This window comes from Simochromis diagramma, unplaced genomic scaffold (genome assembly GCF_900408965.1).
Source record: "Simochromis diagramma unplaced genomic scaffold, fSimDia1.1 OVJJ01000201.1, whole genome shotgun sequence".
In the NCBI taxonomy this organism is placed as follows: Eukaryota; Metazoa; Chordata; class Actinopteri; order Cichliformes; family Cichlidae; genus Simochromis; species Simochromis diagramma.
Window position 1 is genome coordinate 488,068 of NW_024387223.1, and position 25,853 is coordinate 513,920.

Genomic DNA, 25,853 nt, shown 5'->3' on the forward strand with positions numbered 1-25,853 from the left:
GCTGTGGTCATGTTGACTTACAATGAAAATGTCTGTGAAGCTTCTCAGTCATCCAGGTCATCGTAGTCAAGGAGCTTGCAAAGATCTGGGACTCTCCACCATTTGACCTTAGAACTGAAGAAGCTTCTCGGATGAGAGGTGAAACGTCTTCAAGCAACTTAAAGACGTCCAGACGCTTTTCTTTGCAAGCACCTTTGACTACCATGAAAATCTAACAGTGCCTCTGTAGAGTTTCACAATGAGGCGAGAACACTTTGCTTTAGTTTTATGTTCAGGATGAACTAAGGTGCTGCACCAAGAACCAAGATGAAGGATAAAGATCAGCTGAAGGTCCAGATACATCTCCCAGGTTCTGTTTCAGGAGTTTGCTGAATTTCTTCCCATTTCTTAAGGACATGACTTTCACATGCTGCCTCAAGTGTGGGTGGGTTTTTTTTGTTTGTTTGTTTTTTGTTTAAACTTGTCCTGTGGCCAGCTTTGCTCGGGTGGTGCAGGCAGCAGTGCTTTGATTCCTGGCTTCTATAGTTTTAAAGGACAAGATACTAAACCCTGAGTGTGAGAATGTCAGGTAAAAAAAACAAGTAGAAATGTGAGAATAAGAAGAGAATAGATTCCTTTATTGTCACTATACAGTTGCTGTACAATGAGATACAGAGCATCTCCGACCCAGTGCAAACATATATATGTGTGTGTGTGTGTGTGTGTGTGTGTGTGTGTGTGTGTGTGGGGGGGGGGGGGGGGGGGGGGTTCTTTTAAGATATAAACAGTATTAACAGGAACAAATATATAAAATGTACAAATATACAATCTGGTGTAACAACAGTAGATAAATAGTGTTTTGTATATACAGTTCGGGTTATTGCACATAGAATTTGGGATTGCACAGTGGTGTAACTGTTATTGGTGCATGTGTGAGTTCAGGGTGGTTATGGCTTTAGGGAAGAAACCGTTTGAGTCTGTGGGTTTTTGTACTGATGCACCTGTAGCATCCCTGAGGAAGCAGGCTGAACATGTTGGGAAAACCCGAATGCTTTTGTCCACAGTCACATTTGCAATACAGAACTTGATGTAGTCCAGTGCTGTGAAAGGTTTTAGCTCCTGGTGTTCAAATAGGTCCCAGTCTGTCTGTGTGAAGCAGTCCTGTAGCTTTCAGGCCAGGCTGTAACAGTCTTTGTGGTGGGCCTGGCACTGCGTCTGAGGGGGGAGTAGGCTGGGGAGAGCAGGAGGGAGAGGTGGTCCGACTGGTCGTAGTGGGAGAGGGGTATGGCTCCATGCTGGAGTAAACATGATGTAGAGTGATCTCTCCCCTGGTGGGACATTTCACATGCTGATGGATCTTTGGGAGTAGTCTTCATGCTGGCCTTATTAAAATCACCTGCAGTTACGTGAACACCGTCCCGCTGCTGTTGATGGTGTTCAGTAGCATAGAGAGCTCCGTGTTTACCGATAGAAACTGATAGTGCAAAAAGAAATGAGAAGGATGTACAAACTAAGCAACTAAACAAAAGAGTACTGAGACGGAGAGCTGTAAGCTGCTGCAACAGCGTGCGCCGCCATCTTGAGTGGTGTAGCAACAAAGTGCTTTGAGGGTCCAAACAGTAAAAAGGCTGCATAAGTACCATGTAAGACTTGATGTTGTACCAGGCTGCTGTTTTCATCCTGCTGACACTCTGATTTCAGAACAGATGTCAGCTGGTTCATCAGAAGGAAGATGATTGGATGAATTTCTGTTTGGCAATTTTGAAGTGATCACGAGAGCAACAAGGAGGACAAGAAGGAACAATCCAGAAGCTACCAGCCCATAATGACTGTTGACTTCATCTTGCTTCCCTTCATCTTGCTTCCCTTCATCTTGCTTCCCTTCATCTTGCTTCCCCTCTTCTTCCTCCTTCCCTCCGTCCTCCTTCCCTCCATCCTCTGTGTCTCCTCCTGTCTGACCTGCAGGTGAGAAACAGGTGTGAGGTGTCAGCTGTCAGGTAGGTGATGAGTGAAGAACAGAACAGAATCCATTTGCTCTTCAAACTGCTGTCAGACATTATCTACTGCACTCTGATCACATCACTCAGACCAGCTGCTTTCTACAAAGTCTCATCAACAACATCTTTAGAAACAAACATCAACAACCAGGAAGCAGCTTCACCTCTGATCACACACACACTCAACTCTACTCACTCACCTGGAGGATCAACATGAAGGTTTATGCTGCATATGAGCGTCTCTGGAGCATTATTTTGATTTTCTCCTCTTGTGTAGACTCGACACTCGTATGTTCCATTATCAGTAGTCGTCACATTGTTCACAATCAAAGACATGTCTCCATCCTTCATTTGTCTGTCCTGCAGATCCACCCGGTTCTTAAAAGATTGATGCTGCTTGGTGGTATCAAAGTGCTTTTGCCGATACACAAGGACGTATTCCTCTCCCAGGTCAGCTCTTTTCCACTCTATGGCAGTGATGTTCTTGTTTGGAGCTCGACATGTCAGAGTGACGTTCTGTCCAGACTCAGCTGTGATAGGTTTATGGTCTGAAAGAGGAAACAACACAAAGCAGGGAGGATACAGAAGTCTGAGTATAACTGTTCACTTGTACAGCAGCCAATCAGAGTGAGGAGCTACAGGCAGAGAAGTATACACGCTGGGTCCAGCACATCAGGCTAAATGGTCACCAGACACACCACAGACACAAATACACACACACATGTTTATGCCAGTGTATCATTCACAGTGCAAAATATTCAAAATAAATATAAATAGATATTCAACTCCAGCTTCTGTAAACCTTCATTTCTTTGCAAACAGACTCTGCCCTGAATTTTCTCACCTGCATATAGTACACTTACACATGTGCAAACAAACATGATATAGCATACACATGCTTATCGGTCCCGACACTACGATCCATACTCCATTCACCACCATCATTAGCACTTGTATGCACTCTAAATAAAAACATCTATGTATAAATATAATGACAGCTCTAATTCGGGAGTAAGTTAGATCTACTATCTGATTATATTCACTGTTTCACATCCTTCCAAAAGCAGGTTTCAACGGGTTTTCTGTGTCAAACGTCGCCTGAACATTAGTAAACTAGCACAGCCCTCCCCAACCCCCCGTCCCAGTACCGGGGGGTTGGGACGGGGGGGTTGAGGCTTGGGTGGGAAATTGATGGTTTTCAGGGTTTTTAATTGTTTTTTATTGTTAACTTGGTTTTCCTGGGTCTTTTGCCGTGTGTTATGAATAAATCTTCTTTTTTGGTAGCGGTACTGGTTTTATTTTGTTGTATTTATCTGCGACACTTTAAAGGCCGGTCCGTGAAAATATTGTCGGACATAAACTGTCCGTGCATACCTCTATATGCTCATGTAAAGCTGAGGAGCACGAGCCAAAGTATTTCATTATGGGTAAATGTGGCTACACTGCTTATCTCTATATGACAATGATCTTCTGGTAACGTTATATCTGTGTTTATACATGATGTGTGTAGTTTTATATTTTATGATGTCCATGGACTTCAAGGTACTTGACCACAAAAACAGAAGTGTGCTCTTTACATCCGTCTTAATTAACGATCCCGATTGCTGTTTTCTGAAGTTTACATAAAGGTTGACGAAATGTTTTACATTTGTTGCCTCAGGCGTCACCACTGTCCTCTAAATGTGGCAATAAAATGAACTGTGAAGTACACACAGTGATTTGTAATGCAAATAATGTGTTGCTGGACTCCACACAAATGTTTCTCCTTAGTTTGTGCATGTTTATATTAGATTGTGTTTTCCATTGTTACAGAAAGAAATTTGCTATCAAAGACTTCAACATTTTTTATCAACATTTTGACTCAATCGTGCTCAGGAGTCATAACAGAAACATGTACTGCATTAATATTACACTGCAGTGTCACCCAGGTTCCTACTGTTTTTATGCATGCGCTCCATCTACACTCAGAGGGGCATCAGTGAGTCATGTTAATAGTACAGAGTTGAGGGGATTTAAGGAGTGATGGCTGAAGTAAATGTAGATTTTCTATTATCAGCAGTGTCGGAAGGACGAATCAATAATAATAATAATAATAATAATAATAATAATAATAATAATAATAATAATAATAATAATAATAAACCTTTAGAGCAATTTGTCCATGTTTGTCTGACACCGCTTTAAAGTGAATGAAAGCACCAGCTGCTGCCTCTACAGGTGAGGATGAGTAATGCGGTTATAAACTGTTTCTTATACAGTAAACTCTTCACAGCTTCATTGTACAAACTGTTATGTAAACGTGTGTGAGTACATCTAAAAACTAACATCCACTTTCTCACATGACAGAAGAGGTTTGGTGACAGGAGACCTGCGTCCTCACTGTGAGCAGCCCAAACTAAAGCAGCTAACTTCTAACAGCGCATCACAGCGTGTAAGAAATAAATCGCTAGGATTTTAAAATCAAACTCACCCGCACAGGTAAAGCCCACGACGGAGACAGACAGTAAAGTCCAGCAGAGCCACGGAGATGTTACAGCAAACATGTTTCATGAAGCACAGTCAGACTACACGAACGGGTTTATGTTGGAAGAGCCGGTGCACCGGTGTGTTGACAGTACAGCACACCGGTTTGCGTTTTGTTATCTTGGCCTTGGATTTGATAAGGCTGCTGTCAATCATTCATTGTCTCGCTTACATTGGAAGAGACTCCTCCCACTTCCGTTTTGAATCCTGACGCTATTGAAGGACTTCCTGTATGACTGTTGTCGGCTTTTTGGCGCCAATCGGGAGAGGTTGGTGCGGGTGCTGTAATGGAGCTTATGGAAGTTTATTTTTTTATTAGCAGCCCCCTTGATAAAGGCACAAGGTATGTTTATGATGTAAATAAGTACATGCTTAAATATTTTGGGTGACGGAAACTGCATTTGTCACATTTAGACTGCAGGACTGGCGAACCTGAAATCCCCGCCCATGCACTAGTGATAGGTCGGTCGCGAACGAAATGGCTCTTATTCATGCAGGTCCATAAGACAGAGAATGTGCATGTTCTTTTGGTTTTTATATTATAATTTATATTTAATTGTGTTGTGGTTTGCAGTGTTTTGTGTTGTTTCACTTTAAATTTGTAAAAGGAAAAAGCTGAAAATTTAAATAGTTAAAAGTTGACATGTGAATAGTTGATTTTTGTATTATATGATTTATTTATTACATTTTATGTGGAGTGAATAAATAAAAGTCTATTTACGGTGGCCCCTACAGACAAAGCACATACATACATACATACACATATAAACTCCAAAACACGTAAAAACTCAGAAGCACATAAAAACTCAAAACACTTACAAAAGACAACAGAAGTGCTCCAGGATGCTGGGCGCAGTGTTGAACTTTTGTTACCTAGTGGCTACACAAGCCAGCAAGTACCAACGACCGAATTTGGTGTGTGGTAATAACAGGTAAATGAACATTATTATTTTTTGAATTATTTGACTATATATGAATGCTTGTGTATAAATACACAAACAATACATATATGATTTCATGCTTTCAATTGTGTAATTTAAGGGATCTAGTAGCTCTGTTTTGGAAGTTCAGTTCATGCTAGAAATGGGTTTTGGAGTTTGTACGTGTTTTGTCTCTAGGAAAAGGTCCCATGTTGCAGCAAATAAAATGCTCTGTTGAAAGTAGAAAAAGTGAAGTGACCCTGTGCAGGAGAAAATGCTAACTTCCTGGTTTGAGACCGGATGTGGGTTTGTACATTTCTGGTAGCTTTACTTTGCAGTCAATCGCTACTGCGAAGATCGACTACAAAATCATGTCCAAAATACAAAAACGGAAAGATTGCATTAAGTTACAAAGAGCAGAAGGTGGGAACACTCACCATTACTGTGTCATAAAAAAAAAAACAATTTTAACGTTTGAAGAGTGTGGATTGATCGGTTGTTTACATCACTCAACACAAGCAGAACTGCATTACAAAATGAGAAGACACATCGTCCACATTCAGAAGTATCTCTGTATAGTGACAGTTCTTATGATTTAAACAGGCAAATGTTCAGCATTCAAACTACAGGTGAAGAATAGTCAAAGCCAGATGTCTCCCCGTTATGTTGATATCAGCTAGTCAAGTACACACCTACACATCATATCAACAAACCGTGAAAAAAAAGCCACAGGATATAAAAAAAGTAAATAAATGATGCTGGTAAGGGTCTCTATATATTAGTATTTACCAAGGGTATTTTGTGACTTACCTATTTTGGGCAATCGTGGCTCAAGAGTTGGGAGTTCGCCTTGTAATCGGAAGGTTGCCGGTTCGAGCTCCGGCTCGGACAGTCTCGGTCGTTGTGTCCTTGGGCAAGACACTTCACCTGTTGCCTACTGGTGGTGGTCAGAGGTGGTGCCAGTGTCCGGCAGCCTCGCCTCTGTCAGTGCGCCCCAGGGTGGCTGTGGCTACAATGTAGCTTGACTGGATGTGTAAAGCGCTTTGGGGTCCTTAGGGACTAGTAAAGCGCTATATAAATACAGGCCATTTACCATTTACCTTCAAAATTACAGTGGTCCCTCGCTATAACCTTTCGCGGCCTTGCTGTTTTGCAGAATTTTTCTTTTTGTTGTGTGTAAATTTGCATGTCTTTTTTGTCCTTCTACAGAGCCTTGTGTTCTGGGTCCTGATCGGCTGTAGATCATTGTCGACTTCCTCTGTGCCAGCTCGCCTGTACAGGACAGAATCCCTACATCGATCACTAGCAGTAAGTTTTCTCCCCAACAAAATCAATGTCGACAAAATGTTTTGCACCGTCAAAGGCACCTGCGGTAGCACCCAAAACGCAGAGGAAGATGTTAATCATCGCACAAAAAGTTTGACTTCTTGTTGGACACCTGCGATAAACGAGGGACCACTATACAAATACTGAGAAATATAACATTTGAATGCTTTCTCTCTTTTGCTCTGAGGCGCGGGGAAAAAAAAATATTGACAAGACGATGAACATCATCTACAGATATATTCAGTAAATGCCCAAGACATCTAGAGAAATGTAAATCGCCGCTTGATTCATCCATTTGGTCGACTTGTTTTGGAAAACCCGACCGTAAACAAGGAGCGAATATAAACAAAGCCCTCTACAGGAGTTTCCCCACCGGAAGTAGCATATGCTAAGGTGCACAAAAACTGTCATTTCGGCACTCAGCAGCTTCCTGTTTTCACAAATAATTAAAGAATGACATTTTTGCAGAGATTCTTCTTGAACACTGGCTGTAATATCACTCAGGAATCCGTTTAGTTGTATTTTTGTTCAATTTGGCATTTTTTTGTTTTCACTTTTCATATTTATAAAATGAAGCTGCTTGCGAGATGCGACCACTTCATGTTTCAAATACTGAGAAGCTTCAACAACAAATATGTGTTCAAGCCAGCATGATGTTTGCTCCTGTAACTGATTGTTTTTCCATCTTGTTCTCTGAATATTTACCAAAAGGCTCCATAACTAATGTCATTCATTTTGTTTCTTATCATTGAAACTGTTGTAGAAAATCCACTTTGTTAAGAAAACAGAGAAACGACGTCTTTATATGAGACTTCAGAAAAATGTTGTACAAGACAAACTGAACAACGTCAGAGCGACATCACGACTTCCTGTAACTTTTCTCTGCCCAGCTAAACATGAGTACCTTCCATTTTCTCCTGCAGAGGATTCTGGGTAAAGTCAATCGTGCACTGACGTCCTGTGTGTGTGTTTTATTGTGCAGATGCAGCTGCAGTCGGCTCAGCAGTGAGAACTGAAGACGTCAGTCAAAGAGAAGGAAAAACAGTCAGAGCTGAGAGGTACAGCTGCTCTTCTTTTAGTACAAACACCATAAATCTGTTGCTCACAATCAAACTTTATTGTATTTTTAAGTTTGTGTCACTTTTCAAACCATCGTTACGAGTGCTTCCCAGAGACGATGAGTGAAAGAGCAAAGAGTAAATTCTGAATCAAACTACACAGACTCAAGCGTCATGTGGTGAATAACTTCCAACAGCTGGATGAATAAGATGAGTTAAAGTTTATATATTAGTCTTTAACAAGGATTTAAAAGAAGACACTGATGAGGCGAGCCAGATTTCTTCAGGCAGGTCGTCCCAGGATCGAGGAGTCCTCACAGCAAACGTTCAGTCGTCTTTAAGTGTGAGCTGGGAACAGTGAACAGGTTTGTGGCTGCAGCATCTCAGGATGTACACACTGACTGGGACACAAGCACCAGTTCCACTAAATATTCTGGTGCCAGTAACCTGTTAAGATGGAGCAATTTGATGTTTATTTTCATCCTGCAGTTAAAATGTATCAAAACAAGATTGTGTGTCTCTGCAGATGCTGTGTGATCTGACACACCTGCACAAAATGTGTCAAAGTTCAATAAGTTATATTATTGTAACTGTGATGTGTTCACTGACATGTCCTCATGCTTTGCTGTATATAAAGAGAACAGAGAGGCTCTGCTTTGTGCTTATATTCTCCTCCTGTGTGTTTGTGTGCAGAGTTTCTACCAGAGCCAAATGTCATCGACTCCTCACTGAAGTCGTCCACCAGTCCAACCACTGGGATCCAGCTGCTGCTCTCTAACTGGTCCACACAGCAGCTCAGACCTGACACATTCACTGTAAACACACTGGTTTATATTCTGTTTGTTCTCCTCATTTCCTGTTATTTATATGTTATTTCTAAGTGTGCTGTCGTCTCCACAGCAGTGATCTGGTTTCTCTGCAGGTTCAATAAACTTTGGTCTCACTTGATCTTCTCGTGTGCTTCTGTGGGTTTCATAAAGACGTCTGATGGAAACGTTGAGTTGTTGTGGTGAACCCAAACACACTTCAGTCCTCTTCAGAGCAGATAACGAACTTAATGTGAGCCACAGATTTAAAAGCAGCAGGAACACTTTCACACATGAGTCTTAGTTACTGTGAAGTTTGATGTCTGATGATCTGTCAGGAGCAATAAAGAGAACATCTGTGACATCTGTCTTTATCCAGTCTGAGAGAATCTGCACACAGACGACCATTTTCAGAAAGCTCATCAGTAAAGTAAAGAAAAAAATTACGGCTCGTAGAGCTGAGAGTCATATCTGAAGCGCTCACAGCACGTTTTCATACAGTAAGAGTAAAATATAGCATGATGCAGATTTATAAAGTGACTCAGAGCAGACGACCACATGAAGAAAAATGTATTTTAATGAGTTTATTTAAAGTTCAGAGAAGAATGAATCATTGATTATGAATGGGATGTTCACAGCTGTCTGTGTCACTGTGAGATACAATGAACATGATTTAATATCCTAATATTAAAATTTTTCATGTGGAGCAGCAGCAGATACAATTATATAAGGTAATATACGTACTGATGGACTTTGAATTAATACAATATGAATTCATACTTTAAAGAGAAATCGTTATAATAATAGACACCATCGGAAGGCACATTTACAGTAAAAACAGTCCTGAAAACTGCATGAACTGAGTCAACAGGCCTGAAAGTTTTGTGATAAAAACAGAATGAAAACTAAACAGGATTCTTGCTCAGACAAATAAGTAGGGATGGGTATCGTTTAGGTTTTATCCGATACCGGTGCCAAATGGTACCGGTGCTTAAACGGTGCTCAAAGAATGGAGAACACAAAATTGGTCCAAAACCCTCTCATGTTCAGCTGTTTTTTGTAAAAAGATAACAATGTTAGCCTTTTCTGCAGCTATGGGGCATATATGGTATCACTCTTGGCTGGAAGCAGTGCTTAAACAATGGAAAAAAAACACAAACTTTGTCCAAAAACCTCTCATGTTTAGCTGTTTTCCACTTTTTCTTTGGTCACTTTAGCCTTTTTGGCCAGGATGAAGGGAGCATCTGCTATCAAACAAGAGGACAGCCGCATGTAGCTATGATGGTGTTTGCTAGTTCACCTTACATGCGTTAATGTAAAACGTGGTTAGCCTACTCAATGTAAATTACACACGAACAACATTAAGCTACTCACGCAGAGAAGAACGGCTGCTGCTGCCATCATCATCCTCATCATTTCTGCTACACTGGCAGGGCTAGGGGCCAGGACGCCTCTTCGGGTTTTTGGGGGATGTTGCTAACTCCGGGTCCGATAACAGGCACCACACACAGTAATGTGCTCTGTGTGAGGTCTCGCAGCAAGCTATCAAATACGGCGCATTTCTCGGCTTAAAAAAAACAAACAAATAAAAAAAAAAAAAACTAAAAAAAAAACGCTATGCGTCGCCAGGTATTTCATCGGATTTGAGGTGTTACCTCCTTTGACAGTATCACAGTATCAGCTTAAAGCACTTGTTTCAGGCTGCTGAGTTTGCATATTATGCTGTGAAGTACAGCCAGACTTAAAGAACGTACGTACCTGGACCCGCCTACTATCCTCGGAAACGTAAAATGATTGGCTAGAATCTAAAGTGTATCACAGCTGAGGAAAAAAAAAATGCACCGAAATGTGCGCTGCTTTTCGGTCTGGTTACTACCGTTTATGTCAGAACCGGTGCCATCATGGCACCGGACACCGGTACCCATCCCTACAAATAAATATATTGAATACAGTGTGCAATAACAAACTTAAGTGCGTGGAGTGCTTAAAGCTTTATAAAATAAACATTAGAAGCTTCTGTGATATAAACATGAGTGTTTTATCTGTTTAAAGTCAAGCAGCAGGTAGTTTGATATTAAAAGTAAAGTTAAAGAGACGTTAGCTCAGCAGGAGGTCGAGAGCAGGAAGTAGCAGCTACAGCTCACAGTATAAAGACAAGTTTAGTTTTAGTCTGCTAAACTAAACTTCTTATGAAGACTTCAGCTGGTGTTCATGGAGGTTGATGAGCGGACAGTAAGGAGCTAAAGGCACAACTTTCACTTTGGGACAGTTTTCTACTTCTTAAAAGCTCTATAATGGACATTTAAATATGAAAATATCTGCTGGTCTGTTTGTTGAGGTTTTACACCAAAGAAAAAGAACATTTTAAATTTTTATAAAACTGTTCTTTTGGCACCTCGTGAAGGCACATGTGACATTTCAGTTTGCTCCTGTTTCACTTACATATAAACTAATTTAAATTTCCTGAAACACACACACAAAAAAAAAAATTGTTTGGAATAAATAAATGTTTAGTCTAATTTCAGACACTTAACATCAAACTTTGGATGTCGTGGAAATTAATTTTAGGATATCCTCAAATGTGTTTACCCAGAATGCTCAGAGTCCCCTCTGAGAAGCTGGAAGAGAACCAATAATAAAAGGTCTGATTATTCAAACAGGCTCAGGTGGAGGCTGGTATGAATCCTGCTGAACTCTTCTGTAGATCAAAAAACAAACAAACACAGCAGCAGCAACAACAACAAGTTGTTTGGTGCTCGACATGTCAGAGTGGCGTTCTTCTGTCCAGACTCAGCTGTGATGTTTTTCTGAACTGAAAGAGGAAACAACACAGAGCAGAGGGGTTAAAGGGAATTTCCTTTATCACCAAAGCACAAGGTGCAGTAGTCATGGCAACAACACGTATGATTTAGTGTTATTAACTATAATAATAGCAGCAGATATAAACGACACTATGTCTCCTTTGGTCTTCACTGCAGGCACTTTATACCAACCTTTGATGGATTAAATAAAAAAGTCCATTTTTTTTTAAACATGGATTCTTTGTAAAGAAGTGTTTGAAATCTGTAATGTTCTTTCTCCATATTTGTCACATTTAAATGACTCAGATCAACCCAATATTAATATGATTTTAAACTGCTCACACACACTGAACTCACTCTCCCTCACTCACCTGAAGGATCAACAACTCTCAGGTAGATGATACTGATGGGGTCAATAGTTTGATGAGCTCTCTTCCCGCGATTTGTTCCTTCCATGAAGACACGACACTCATATGTTCCAGTGTCATTAATCATCGCATCCTTCAAAATCACGGACACGTCTCCATCCTTCATCTGTCTGTCCTGCAAATCCACCCGGTTCTTAAAAGATGGATGCTGGTCATCCGAATCAAAATGGTTATTGCGATACACAAAGACTTCTCCCAGGTCAGGTCTGCTCCACTCTACAACTATGAGGTTGTTGTTTGGAGCTCGACATGTCAGAGTGACATCCTGTCCAGACTGAGCCGTGATAGTTTCTTGGTCTGAAAGATGAAACAACAGAGCAGAGAGGAAACAGTCACTTCTACATCAGCCAAGAATTAGAATTAGGAACAGACACAACTGCTCTCTGGTTTATGCTGGTTGAATCACACAAACGTGACCACAGACCTCCAAAACAAAACAACTTGTGTTTAGCTCCCAGTGTCATAAATAAAACAAATACAATCTGAAAAGATTTAGGGAAAAAAAAAAAAGAAAAAAAAAAAAAAGGGAAAAGTATTTTTTGCAAACACCTTTGAACAACTGCTTATTTGTTGTCTTTGTTCTTGTCCTCAGAAATATGTAATATTTGCGAGGTTATTAAGTAGAACAGAACAGGGACAAAAACTTGCACCACCTAAAGTGTGGTAAACTTGACAGAAACCAGCGTTGCTATGCTACTGCATCCAAGGTAACCCTGTGTTTTAACTCTGCAGGTGCTGGGGGAGGGGGCTTAACGTTGTTTTGTTTTCTTCTAGTGAGCAGCGTGAGCGCGCTTGTCCTGCCGTTTTCGTTTTGTTTATGCAAATGTGTTCGTCCGCGTGCACGACTCCGTTCAAATGGGAGGGCTGTATGTACTTCCAACAGACTGTCGGTTCTGTAATCGGATCGACAGGAACCGCCCTTCGTTCCAGTCTCTGAAATCGCTTCGTGGCGTCTGTCGGTGAAGTTCGGTTGTGTTATCGTTAATGGACGATAAAACAGCTTTCTTAAAAGCTTTAAACGAGGATGTTCCGTACCCGAAGACGACGTGGGTCTGGCTGTGGATATCGGAGCTATTTTTTAAACTCAGTACTCAGCGTCGAGAAAACTGAGTATGTCAGCTGCTTTCAACCGCTTAATGTTTAACACCGTGCGGGATCAGGCACAAATGAGCTGCTTTTACTGTTTAAAGTCTCTGCATGTCGGGGTAAGTAAAACACGGAGCACAGACAGAGTTATAAAGAGGCCACGTCTGGTTACAATTCGCAAACATGGCTGCTGCGCTGGTCGGTGTCGCTCTCTCACTTGTGTGTGAGCTTCTTTGTGGGGGAAAAATTGTGTAGCTGGCGCTGAGTTGTGCGACACGACGAGAAGCATACACCGAGGAATTGGACTCAGTTTAATGCAGTTTATTTTACATATAATGTAACAGTGCGTGGAGATTTGATCTAGTGATTTGGAAAGGAAACTTATGATATATATATATATTTTTAAAGGAGGTCAACGTAAGTTGTCTAAAACACCGCCATGACAATGTTATGAAGAACTAACGTCACCTGCATCGTGCTGCATAAGAACAATCAAGGACAAGAAATAAAAGTAACCCTCCTCAGACAACCGCGGAATTATTATGAGGTCTACCATACAATAAAAAGCACATTTTGCATTTTACTATGGGCAACTCTTTTTTTTTCTAAATAATTCCACATGCTTTTTGGCCCCGAGTAGAGCTCCAAGAAGCACTTCCTGTCATACACTGCTGACAGTTGGTGTTCACTTGTATATCTGAGTGTGGAGTCGCTGATTTAGTGGACCGTTTTTAGAGTTTTTAGATTGCGCACAGCGTTGAAGAGTTACGGTAGTGTCACCCAACGTGGAAAGGGGGTTTAAATAAGCCGTACTAATAGCACTCTTCAGATCTTACAAAGCTTTCACATTTTAGTAAGGATTTCCGTGGAGAGGAGCAACAAGAGTTTGATTTAATTTGATGCCCTGCTTTTTTCAGGGCTTTTAAGAAGCCATTCGCCGAGCCTCGTCTCATTTCCGAGAGCAAAACAATGTTACAACTGTGAGAGAGCTTTAAGTTTCCTCAAGGGACCCCCCCAGAGGACGCCTTTGTTATTTGTAGTATTTGTAGTCGTTTTACATGCTAAAAAAAAAAGTTTTACATGCTAACGTTAGCATCAGCTGTGAGCGTCCAACGCCTTACAGCCAGCCATCAAAGCCACTAGCCACCACCGTGTATATGCTATTTGCTATGCCGGTAAAATGCCAACAAAGCATCAGAAGGCAGAGCCGCGAGCCAGCGCTTACTATACAATAGAGCCCCTATTTTCGAAGCCCTCGGTTTATCTCTTGACACTTTTTCTATCGAGCAGCCGAGCTAAGCTTGTTGTTAGCTGTGTCAAGCTAACAACAAGCTACTGTCTACTACCTAGACAGTCAGGGTTTTTTATTTTCTTAAATTTGTGGCGTGTATTTACAATGTCAAAATTGGCTTTAAAATAATTGAACAGTTGTCTCACCCGCAGCCGGAAGCAAGATAAAGCAGAAAATCATGACCGAGCGAAGCAATGTAATTCTCCCTTGACACATCTTGCTGTGGTGATGGGTCCTGCAACACTGACACACCGACGCGCATGTATCAAGCTCACCCAGCGATGCCTGTATCGGTGCGTGCGTCGCTTTAAGAAAAAGTCACGTGATTGATATAGCTGCTGTATCGCTCATTGCCAACGCGCCAAACTGTGTTTAAAAGGTACCGCATTCGCATCTAACAACGAAATGAGTCGCTACCAAAACCCCCACAAAATTACTCTCGCAAAGATAAAAAAAACAAAACATCTCTCCATAACAAAATGGAGCCCAAAAGAAAAAGAAAAGTTTCTGCTGTGTGGGATCATTTTGATCTTTTAACTGAAAATAAGGTATCTGTTTGTTTCAGTGTAATCTATCAGAATAGGAAAAACAGCATTGTGACTTGAAGTGTAAATTATTTATTTCATTTTATGCAGGTTAAATGTTGCATCTGTTCTGCGGAGCTTTCTTACACAAACAAAATCACCTCCTCAGTGTTTGGGCATTACAGAGCCAAACATGAAAATGAGGAGACAAACACACCGAGAATGAACACAGGTCGGCCTATATAGACACTGAACAGCTTTATTATCTTTTTTAAAAAATTATTATTCGTATGTGTTTTATTATTTTGAAATCAAGCATCTAGGAAGATTGTTCTGGATCAGGCAGTCCTGAATTTTATTCTAAAGGACTGCCAACCCCTTAGTATTGTGGAGAGTGTCGGAGAGAAACATTCCAAAATCAGAGGATCCTTTAACGTACTGGGAAATAAGAAGACATCTTATCTGAACCTTTTCCACCTGGCTTTACAGTTTGTGTACCCCAGCTTCATCTATGCCTGTGAGTTTTCCAAAGCTGTGGAAATGGTTTAAAAAAAAAACGCAATCGACTGAATGCAAAAACACTGGATAAACCTATTTTTCTGAATAGAAATTTATAATAAATTCACAATACTTTCATTTTAATTTTCACTTAATGTCATTCACAATATATTTTAAAGATGTCTACAATATTTGTAATGTAAAACATATAAACTGATTCCATGGACAGTACAATACCTTACAGTGTACAAGAATGACTAGGTCATTGAATCAGTGTCAAGTAAGTTGCCTTCAATGATATTTAAGGTCCAGCAGGTGTCAGTATGGAGCAAAACAGCAACACTGTGTCGACACAGTATCGATACAGTTTGGGGAATGTGCTGAAACGCTTCACGAGGCGTCAGCTACCCATCACTACAGTGGTCACTTTCCTCTCGCCTCTACTACCAGGCACGTGGAGGGGGGGGAGGGGGGTGGGGGCTAGAGGGGCTTGAGCACCCGCCCCTTTCCTGATGGGTGCCCAAAGTGCCCTTTTGTTGAGGCAACTTTTTAAAAATATATTTTTTTTTAATGTGTGCGTGCGTGCGGAGTCCTGTCTGTGCCCCTCAACAATAATATTTGACTATTAATCACAGTTTTGCTAAATAAAAGGATCGGTCACATGATCACATTTAACCAATGATCGCCCTTGACGGCAGAACGCGCTGGTTACGAGCCGGGAACGAGCTCACAAAGAGCACGCGCATTTTTAGCGGTCCGGAGCTGGAGGAGAAACACAAGTTAACTCAGAGACACAGACTGATGCGACACAACCAGTAAGTAGGTGTACAGCGTACACTGTAGTGTGTAGCACCCAGGAGTATCAGCTTATTACGTACACGTTGGTAAGCTGTCTTGTTGCAACTGACGAACTGAAACAAACGAGCGTGCTGTGTGTGCAACAGCGCGACAAACATTACCTGTCCTTTTATTAACTGCACAAGTAGTGCTGGTCATAGCTGCTGGCTACCTGTGTAAGGCTGTCATGGGTCTGTAGCTCTGTCAATTATCAGCTTTAAATAAACGACGTGGAACACAAGGTGCAAACATTGCATTCAAATATAGAGGAAAGCAGAAGGCTGTACTGGAGAGCATCATAAAGTATGGCCGTGGTATGTGATCTCTCTGAGATGACACGTCTTATGCAACTGGGAGGACTCAAGACCTCTCCCTCCAGTCCATTTATGATTGGTCTGTAATCACACAGGTACAGAGTTCTGTCACATCTCCTTCTTTCTGAGTATGAGCTGATTCCTTCTGACAAGATGCAGAGTCCCAAAATGCATCTGAATTGCTTTAAAATTTATTTTTCTAACAGCAATCAAGCTTTTAAATGACACTTTTTAGAGTTATTTGCAATATGGGTATATACTAACTAGTATGTTTGTAATTATACATAATAGATTTTATTTTTTAAAAGCATCTATTTCTTATCTCTTTAATGTCTGTTGTGTTTGACAGGACACTCAAGGCTAAAATGGTTTAAAACAGGGGTCGGCAACCCTGGGCACGGCACGCGAAGCGTTAACTGATGGCACGACACGCAGTGAATTAATCTGAGAAGGTGCATTAAAAAATAAATGGCCACTCTAGCAGTGCACATCGTAAATTAGCTCGCGTAGATATATTAGTTGTGCCGCTTCTTAATGACTGTATCTTAGCTAACAACCCCAACTACCAGATTCAACCTGTAATTGCTTCTACAGTTTTCTTTCACTCATTACAGTTTCTTTCATTACAGTTCCTGTAATGACCATTAAAACCTTCATAAAGCACCTGATCCACAAACTCTGACCTGAAGAAAAGTGAACTTTGTAGTTGCTCCATTCACCACCGTTTGTTTTACACACTTTGACTGTAGCCTGTTAATCTGAGACGCCACTTACTTTAAAATACTGACATGATCCAACATGGTGATTCACTGATGTCTCATTTTGTTGAACCTGTTTTCTCGACTTCTGTCTTCATTGCCCTTCCTGAGTTCACATCTCCGGTGGGGCAAAGATACAAGGAGAAGGGTACCATGGGTCTCTAGCAATACTCAGATTTTGATCAACTTAAGCTTCCAGTGTCTGTTGTGCTCTCTCTGCTTAAGTGACTACATGTCTCTGTTTGTAGCTTCTCTTAATTATCGCTGCTGTAAAAACGAGTAACTGCACTTTGACCTTCACTTTGACCTCTCTGCTGTGTTTCTTTCACTCTGTCAGACTAGAAAGTCGTCCCAGCTGAGTCTGCACAGGACGTCTTTCTGACATGTCGAGCTCCAAACAGCGACTTCATAGTTATAGAGTGAAGAAGAGCTGACCTGGAAGATGAACATGTCCTTTAGTACTGAGACAAGCAGTTTGATCCAGAGTACCAGCATCCATCTTTTAAGAACCGGGTGGATCTGCAGGACAGACAGATGGAGGATGGAGACGTGTCTCTGATTCTGAGAAATACAAGTATCATGCCTTCAGGAGAGGAACAAGCCGGAGGGAGAGAGCCCTTTTGAAGAATGACCCCATCAGCATCATCTACCTGAGTGTTGTTGATCCTCCAGGTGAGTGAGTAGAGTTGAGTGTGTGTGTGATCAGAGGTGAAGCTGCTTCCTGGTTGTTGATGTTTGTTTCTAAAGATGTTGTTGATGAGAAAATCAGCCGAGCTTTAATGTTTGGTTACATTTTAGGATAAATTCTAATTATTGTTTTATATTTGTTTGTATAACAAATATATATATATATATATATATATATATATATATATATATATATATATATATATATATATGAGTTTGTATAACTGTGGATCTTTAATGCTACTGACAGTAAACAAAAGAGACACGTGCATAAATAATTTAGCCATGAAATAAATGTACTGCGTTGACGTGTAGAGTCAACACAATATGGAGGTGAAGACAAAATGGAGAAGAGTTAGTGTGGACACAGTTTCTGCTTGAAACAGGAAGTTCCTTCTTTTTCACTGCTCTTTGGCAGCCTGCCAATATTTATGTGATGTAGCAGTAGTAGGATTGTTAGACGGTAAATGAACTGGTTCTTACTGCTTTTCTACTTTACCTGAGTATTTAAAGCACTTTATACACATTTATTGTTTTTTTCTCTTTTTTTTTGACACTGTAGTTTTTATTAATAGTTTATGTCACAGTTTAAACACAGACATTTCAGGAGAAATCAACAAACATACATTCAAAACAAACTTAACTAATGTGAATAAAAGATGTGGGTGCCAATTATAATCAACTACCATATGCATGCCTACATTGCTCAGCAGCGTATATTCTCCAGCACATGTACACACTTTTCCTACATGCATATATATATGGATATACAAAGTTATAGACATAAACCTTAAATGTTTTGTTCGTTCATTAATTTTCCTTGGTGCCATATAATCTCCACTTCTCACTTCAAATGGCCATCTTTCATTATTGTACAAATCACTGTTATTCCTTTTTGTTCCCACTTCCTGGGTCCTGAGTCATGTCCACTTGGTACAACACCAACATCATAATCAGCCCAGTTTAACGTCTTAACCTCTCTTTCCAACTTACTTTGTTTAACTCGGCCGAAACCCCATCTCTAGAGTGTGGGACGTTATAGGAAAGTTTTCTTAAGTTGCAAACTTCCAAGAAAAGTCTGGACTGGGACATCCTGGACTTTTACTTCAATATCTTTCCATTTAAAGTTCTGATCACTCCACTTTATCGCTGGTCTGGTTTGGGCTTTAGATTAGGGAGTCTCACACCACCTTGCTTCCTAGACAGTATTAATTTTGAATATTTTATTCTAGGCCTTTGATCGCTCCATACAAATCTAGAGATGAGCCTGTCACAGTTGTTGAATTTTTCCACTGAGATCTTAACTGGCAGGTATTGGGAAAGGTACAATAGCTGTGGGAGGATACTCATTTTTATTGTTGTGACTCTTGCACTAAAGTCTAGTGTAAGCGTTGACCATTGGTTTAGATCATGTTTAATTTGAGTGGTCAGTCCATCATTGTTTGTTTTATTAAGGTCACTCAATTGTTTAGTCACAGTTACATCCAGGTATCTTATTTGTTTTGCAGTCCAGTTCAGTTTAAACTTATTTTAACCTCTTCAGACGGCCAATAATTGAAAGCAAGTATCTGAGTTTTGGTCACATTAATTTTGTACCTCGAGTTTTTGGCAGAGATATGAATTACATTAAACAGTGGAATTATAGTTTGGTTTGGATTTTTTAAATAGAGTATGATAAGCTGAAAATCAGCTGATGATTTAATATTTATTCCTCTCACTTCCTCACTTTGTTGGATGGCCTGTGCCAGCGGTTCAATGTATAGAGTGAAGAGAAGAGGTGAGAGACAACAAACCTGGCGAGTACCTCTCTCTCTCGGGAGAGATTTGCTCTGTTAAGCTACCATTGATTCTAATTCGAGCTGTAGGAGATTGGTAAATAGATTTCAAATCAAATCAGATGAAAATGTATTTTTATAGCACGTAATAATGCAACAAAGTTGACCAAAGTGCTTCACAGTTGATCAGCGCAATAGCACAAGACAGAATAACAGAAACAGTTAAAAGAAGGGCAGGAAACAATATGAACAACATGGGTAAAAAAACAAACATAACTAGCCACAAAATAGCATACTAGTTTGAATCAAAAGCCGGACTAAAATAATAAGTTTTAGGACACAAGTTAAAAGATTGGATGGACTCTGAGGAACAAATATAAGGAGGGAGGTTATTCCAGAGTCTGGGAGCTACGGCAGCAAAGGCCCGATCACCTCTGGACTTCAGACGAGGCCTCGGTTGCGTCAGGAGCATTTGATTGGAAGATCTAAGCGCCGTATTAGGGATATACAAATGGAGGCGTTCGCATAGATAGCTGGGAGCCAAATGTTTAAGATTTTAAAGGTTAGCAAGAGAATTTTGAAATTGATAGGATATTTAACAGGGAGCCAATGTAGATTGGCTAAAACTGGTGTGATGTGGGCATAATTTCTATTAAAGCCAAACCTTTCAAGCACGGCATACAAGAAGCTCCAATCGACACTGTGGAAAGCCTTCTCTGCATCCAGGCTTATTATGGCCGCACTGTCCTTTTTTGTTTGCATCCAATTAATTATCTGGAGGGACCTTCTTATACTGCCTTGAGTTGTACGTCCTGTGATAAAGCTAGTTTTGCCTTTATTAATTAAATCTGTCATAATTGCCCCATATTGTTTAGCAATTATAGATGTGTATATTTAGTAATCCACAGTGAGTACCGATATGGGGCATTGATCAGGCAGCTGTGATTGAGCAGCAATGTCCATCGAACTCTTTTCATGACTTTTCAATGTAAATCCAACTATTTTCACGGTTGTTGTGTTTATGATAATTTTGTGAGGCCACATCAAAAAGGCTCGGATGAGCTTTCAAAAGTTCTACAAGTTCCTCCATCGCTTGTGTCCAGATCACACGCTGCGCTGCTGTGCTAATCTGTCTTCGTACCAACATTTATGTGTTTGCGCGTGCGCAGTGTGAGCTGCTGTGGTGACCCGTCGGTTTGAAATCCTCCCGACCAAGCGATTGATGATCGGGAGGAGTTAATGGCTTCTCGTTACTACACGACGCACGATGAAGGTCAAACTCGGGCCGATCACCAAAACGGTCACACGACTCAAAAATCGGCTCAAAATGGGCCAAAGATCGCAGCGTGTATGCCCAGCATTATAGACTCACTCTGTGTTTACTAATTAGAGCCAAAAACAATAATTTGTGCTTATATTCTCCTCCTGTGTGTTTGTGTGTGCAGAGTTTCTACCAGAGCCAAATGTCATCTCCTCCTCACTGAAGTCGTCCACCAGTCCAACCACTGGGATCCAGCTGCTGCTCTCTAACTGGTCCCCGCAGCAGCTCAGACCTGACACATTCACTGTAAACACACTGGTTTATATTCTGTTTGTTCTCCTCATGAAGGAAACCTCACACAACCTCTGAGGGCAGAAAGTTCAAATGGAGAGTTTTTGTTATTTTCTTTTATAAAGAAGCTGGAAAAATTTTGCTTTCTTAATTTAGTTTTTAAATTTTTTATATAAAAAAGAAAATTTTTCTTCATCAGGCTTTTCAGAATAAAAGCATGACCAAGACGTAATTTATACATAAACAATAATAAATGTTATGTAACTAAAAAGCAGATGTAATCCATGTTTTCATGTCTTCAGTAACTTTGCTGTTATTTATGTTATTTCTAAGTGTGCTGTCGTCTCCACAGCAGTGATCTGGTTTCTCTGCAGGTTCAATAAACTTTGGTCTCACTTGATCTTCTCGTGTGCTTCTGTGGGTTTCATAAAGATGTCTGATGGAAAACGTGAGTTGTTTTCTTTTCCTGATGGGAACATAGAACCAGTCCTAGATTGGTCACTGACTCTGTAAATACTGAGGTACGACCATGAACACAGCTGTCTGAGCCCTCGTGCAAAGTCCTGGTTGAGCCAGTTACACCGACACCTTTTTATGACCAAGTTATTTATTTTTTGTTTTCTGTTCGTAGCATCAAGAGACTACAGCTGTATAAACTTGTTACATAATGACAGTTAATGTCTAAATGTTGTCTCTCGTTACAGTTTCAGAGTCAAAGTGAGAGAAAGTCAGTGAGCAGGTTTTCTGTCACGTTTTTAATGCAGTTTGATTCTTGCTTAGATCCAGTTTACACATCAGCTCAGTGAGGTTTGTTTGGGTCCAGCTCAGATTCAGTTTCACTGCAGAATTATTCATGAAGCAGCAGGAAACAACAACCACCTGAAGGCACTTTTACAGTAAAAACATGAGAAACAGAAAGTTCCTGAAAACTGCACGAACTGAGTCAACAGGTCAGAAAGTTACATTAAAAAAATAAACATGAAACCTCATCATCTACTATTGTAACGTGCATTAAAAGCATATATATTAAAGAACAATAACAAAGTTAAGAAGTGCGTTCAGTGCTTAAAGCTGTAATAATCAGAAGCTCCTCTGATACAAACATGAGAGAAGCAGCAGGTAGTTTGATGTTAACCTCCTAGGACCTGGCGTCTGTGATCCACACAAATCTGTGGTCACAACTGTGAGTTAAGTGGTGTGATATATGGAGGCGATTGTGCATGTTTCACTTTACTGGTTTACTGGTATAATGAGGTTTTGTATTACAGGGGAGGTCATTTCACTCTGGACAGCAGAGGGCAGCAGAGTGCTGTGGGGACTGAGTTGTGTGCACAGCTGCTGTGAGCTTGTGGTTCTGGTAAGACTGACCAGGCGAACAGCAGCGTGTTTCCTGTGTTCACTCTGTCTCCTGTTTTACAGGATCGTAATCTGGCTGCGCCCTCTACAGCTGGGCCTATAACACGTCCACACATGTGGACATCACATTTTGGGTCGTCTAGACCAAAATACAGAATTTTACTCTACAAAGGCCTGATATCCACGTACGAGGACGTTATACTGACACTGTTCTATGAAATTTAAAATGAATGTCCTCATATGTGGATCTCATTTTTCTCAGAAACAAAAATCAGACTAAAAAAAAAAAAAAATCTGGTAATTCTTTGTTTTCACATTCATCAGGTCCCAATCAGCTCAAATATCAAAGAGAAATTAAAAATGCCATGAAAGAGTTTGAGTGTCAGGAGGTTAAAGTAAAAGTTAAAGAGACGTTAGCTCAGCAGGAGGTCGAGACTCTATGATGTACGTTTAAATGTTTCCTGGATTGTTTGTCGACATCTGACACCAAAGAAAAAGAAAATGTAAAAATAATTATGAATCTTTTTTTGGCAATTCTTAATGACATGTGTGACATTTGACTCTGCACATGTTTCATGATTAGAAAACCACAACAGTCTTTATCCTGAATACTCAGTGTCACCTCTGAGAAGCTGAAACAGCTGGAAAAAACTGAAACATTTCAAACAGACTGAAGTTCAACTGGAGGCTGGTATGAACCCTGCTTCTGTCGTTTACGTGTTTTGTAGATCAAAACACCAACAACAGCAAGAAGAAACACAGCAGCAACTGGAAGACCAACTTTCAGTCCAACAGATCCATCCTCCTTCCCTCCATCCTCTGTGAGTCCTCCTGTCTGACCTGCAGGTGAGAAACAGGTGTGAGGTGTCAGCTGTCAGGTAGGTGATGAGTGAAGAACAGAACAGAATCCATTTCCTCTTCAAACTGCTGTCAGACATTATCTACTGCACTCTGATCACATCACTCAGACCAGCTGCTTTCTACAAAGTCTCATCAACAACATCTTTACAAACAAACATCAACAACCAGGAAGCAGCTTCACCTCTGATCACACACACACTCAGCTCTACTCACTCACCTGGAGGACCAACATGAAGGTAGATGATGCTGATGGATTTCCATGAGCGTGTTTTTCTCACAAAGACACGACACTCGTATGTTCCAGTGTCATTAATCGTCACATCCTTCAGAATCAGAGACACGTCTCCATCCTTCATCTGTGTGTCCTGCAGATCCACCCGGTTCTTAAAAGTTGGATGCTGGTCATCTGGAACAGACAGATCATCCCGGTACAAAAGAACATATTCTGACTCCAGATCAGCTCGGCTCCATTTTACTACTATGTTGTTGTTTGGAGCTCGACATGTCAGAGTGACGTTGTGTCCAGACTCAGCTGTGACGTTTTTGTGGTCTGAAAAGGAAACACAGAGCAGCGAGGTTACAGATGAAAGTTTGATCTGTTCACTTCTACACCAGCCAATCAGCAAAGAGTTGTACACACTGGGTTCAGCACATTAGGCTAAATGTTCATCACACACACAATATGAACCTGCATCTGTGAAACAAACTGTGTCCTGACTGTTCTCACATTAAGAAATGAATCAAACAAACATGTTGAGGTAGTCCGACTCGAATGTCAAGGAAGGTTGTAGGGAAGCAGACTACAGAGAAATTTCAGGTTTGCAGATTTTTGTTTAAGTTTTGTTTTAAGTTTGCAGAGCAATTTATTTACAATGAACTCCATTTAATGTGTAACGTAACTTAACAAAACTTTCCCCAAAAGTAACTCGATTAACAAAACCCATCAGTTCATGGACCTGGTAACACAGCTCACCTCTCCTCTGAATCTGGCTTTAAATAGGGCCATCAATTTCCCTCCAATTAGCACAGCCTGTACCTCTCACTTAAACTGAGGGATCTTAAACTCTACACAGATGATTAAAAAGACACAAAACCTCCTCACACTTCTAATTGACACATTTACGTAACTAAATGGCTCCGTTTGCATAAACAAGATTCAACAAACCCCTTCAGAACTTGAAACAAACAAAATGAAGCATTTCTATGGAAAAAGAAACTTGTGGTACAAACTCCGCTTGATGTCACATCAGCAGGACTTAAAACAACAAAATGCTAGGCAGGCGTTTCCCACCTGCACACCAGTTGGTGGCGATAATGCACCATTTTGCTATTTGCCAACTGCCAATAAACCCTATACAGAAGAAGAAGAAGAAGGCGTTTCCCACACCTGACAAAAACGAGACTGGAAAGAAACAACAAAGTATGAACAAATGACTTAATCTGTGATGAAATAAAATATAAAGAAACATGTAACTGGGTATTTGTCTCAATTTGCAGAATGTTTGTTTTGCCGGCAACAGACAAACCCGGGATAGTGAGTGCAGCAATGTTACTCAACAAATGGCAAATCATAGCAAATAAATAGAAACAGAGAAACGTGCAAAAAAAAAAAAAAAAAAAAAAAGGTCAACTCACATGGGACAAAGGGAGAGCATTGCAACTGCTCATCCACTTTGTCACAGCACCTAATAAAATATGACATATTTGTGAAATTTCATGTGTTATTAGCCTTTATCTGTGTGCCCAAACTTACTAAAATGCTCTCAAGGTGATGATGAGCTGTCATGTCAGGCATATGAAACAAACATACACATACCTGCATATACTGTGCCTTGAAAAGGTTTTCATACCCCTTGAACTTTTACACATTTTGTCGCCTTACAACCACAAACTCAAATGTTTTCACTGAGTTTTTCTGTGACAGACCAACACAAAGTAGCACAAACTTGTAAAGTGGTACAAAAATGATACATGGTCTTTAAAAAATAAACAAATAAAAACTCTGAGAAGAACTTTTAATCAATGAATCAATAATAAACCTTTACAGCAGTTTGTCCATGTTTATCTAACACCACTTTAAATTTATTGCAGTAATAAAATCTCTTCTCTTCACAGCTTCATTATACAAACTGTTATGTAAACGTGTGTGAGTCTAAACACTAACATCCACTTTCTCACACGACAGAAGAGGTTTGTTGACAGGAGACCTGCGTCCTCTGTGAGCAGCTGAAACTAAAGCAGCTCGAACATCTAACAGCGGGTAAGAAATAGATCGATAGGATTTAAAATCAAACTCACCTGCACAGGTAAACCCCACGAGGGAGACAGACAGTAAAGTCCAGCAGAGCCACGGAGATGTTACAGCAAACATGTTTCATTAGGCACATTCAAAGTGCACGAGTGAATTAATGTGGGAGAGTGGAGCCGGCTGTTTTTGTTTTTTTCCTTTTGTCATACTTCACGTCCGCGCTTGTTA

General features: G+C 40.5%; 3 protein-coding genes and 2 long non-coding RNA genes across 6 annotated transcripts in view; 3 read left to right on the forward strand and 2 right to left on the reverse strand.

Annotated features, from left to right (window-relative positions):
* The window catches only part of LOC120746634 (CD226 antigen-like), a 344,409-nt gene extending 322,849 nt beyond the window's left edge, over positions 1-21,560 (forward strand). Inside the window, exons 5-6 of the mRNA XM_040052064.1 lie at positions 17,704-17,818; positions 21,054-21,560. Coding sequence (XP_039907998.1) covers positions 17,704-17,818; positions 21,054-21,238 — 300 coding nt within the window. The 3' untranslated portion in view covers positions 21,239-21,560. The remainder of the gene's footprint in view (positions 1-17,703; positions 17,819-21,053) is intronic.
* LOC120746636 (butyrophilin subfamily 2 member A2-like) lies at positions 721-4,655 on the reverse strand. The gene is made up of 3 exons (XM_040052067.1): positions 4,447-4,655; positions 2,177-2,524; positions 721-1,938 (listed from the first exon to the last, which is right to left on the reverse strand). The coding sequence occupies exons 1-3, from the start codon at positions 4,517-4,519 to the stop codon at positions 1,655-1,657; spliced, it is 705 nt and encodes a 234-aa protein (XP_039908001.1). The 5' UTR covers positions 4,520-4,655; the 3' UTR covers positions 721-1,654.
* On the forward strand, positions 4,716-8,751 carry LOC120746654. Of its 2 annotated transcripts, XR_005698893.1 has the most exons (4): positions 4,716-4,842; positions 6,629-6,727; positions 7,728-7,803; positions 8,497-8,751. It is a non-coding gene; the product is annotated as an uncharacterized LOC120746654 (long non-coding RNA). The 2 variants fall into 2 exon arrangements; XR_005698892.1 differs by lacking the exons at positions 4,716-4,842; positions 6,629-6,727 and having other exon boundaries at positions 7,689-7,803; positions 8,497-8,623.
* On the forward strand, positions 12,675-17,682 carry LOC120746657. Its single transcript, XR_005698896.1, has 2 exons — positions 12,675-13,043; positions 17,484-17,682. It is a non-coding gene; the product is annotated as an uncharacterized LOC120746657 (long non-coding RNA).
* Positions 21,561-22,656: 1,096 nt separating the features above from the next.
* On the reverse strand, positions 22,657-25,853 carry LOC120746644 (programmed cell death 1 ligand 1-like). The gene is made up of 3 exons (XM_040052081.1): positions 25,676-25,853; positions 23,595-23,927; positions 22,657-23,356 (listed from the first exon to the last, which is right to left on the reverse strand). Exons 1-3 carry the CDS (start codon positions 25,746-25,748, stop codon positions 23,178-23,180), a joined length of 585 nt encoding a protein of 194 aa, XP_039908015.1. The 5' UTR covers positions 25,749-25,853; the 3' UTR covers positions 22,657-23,177.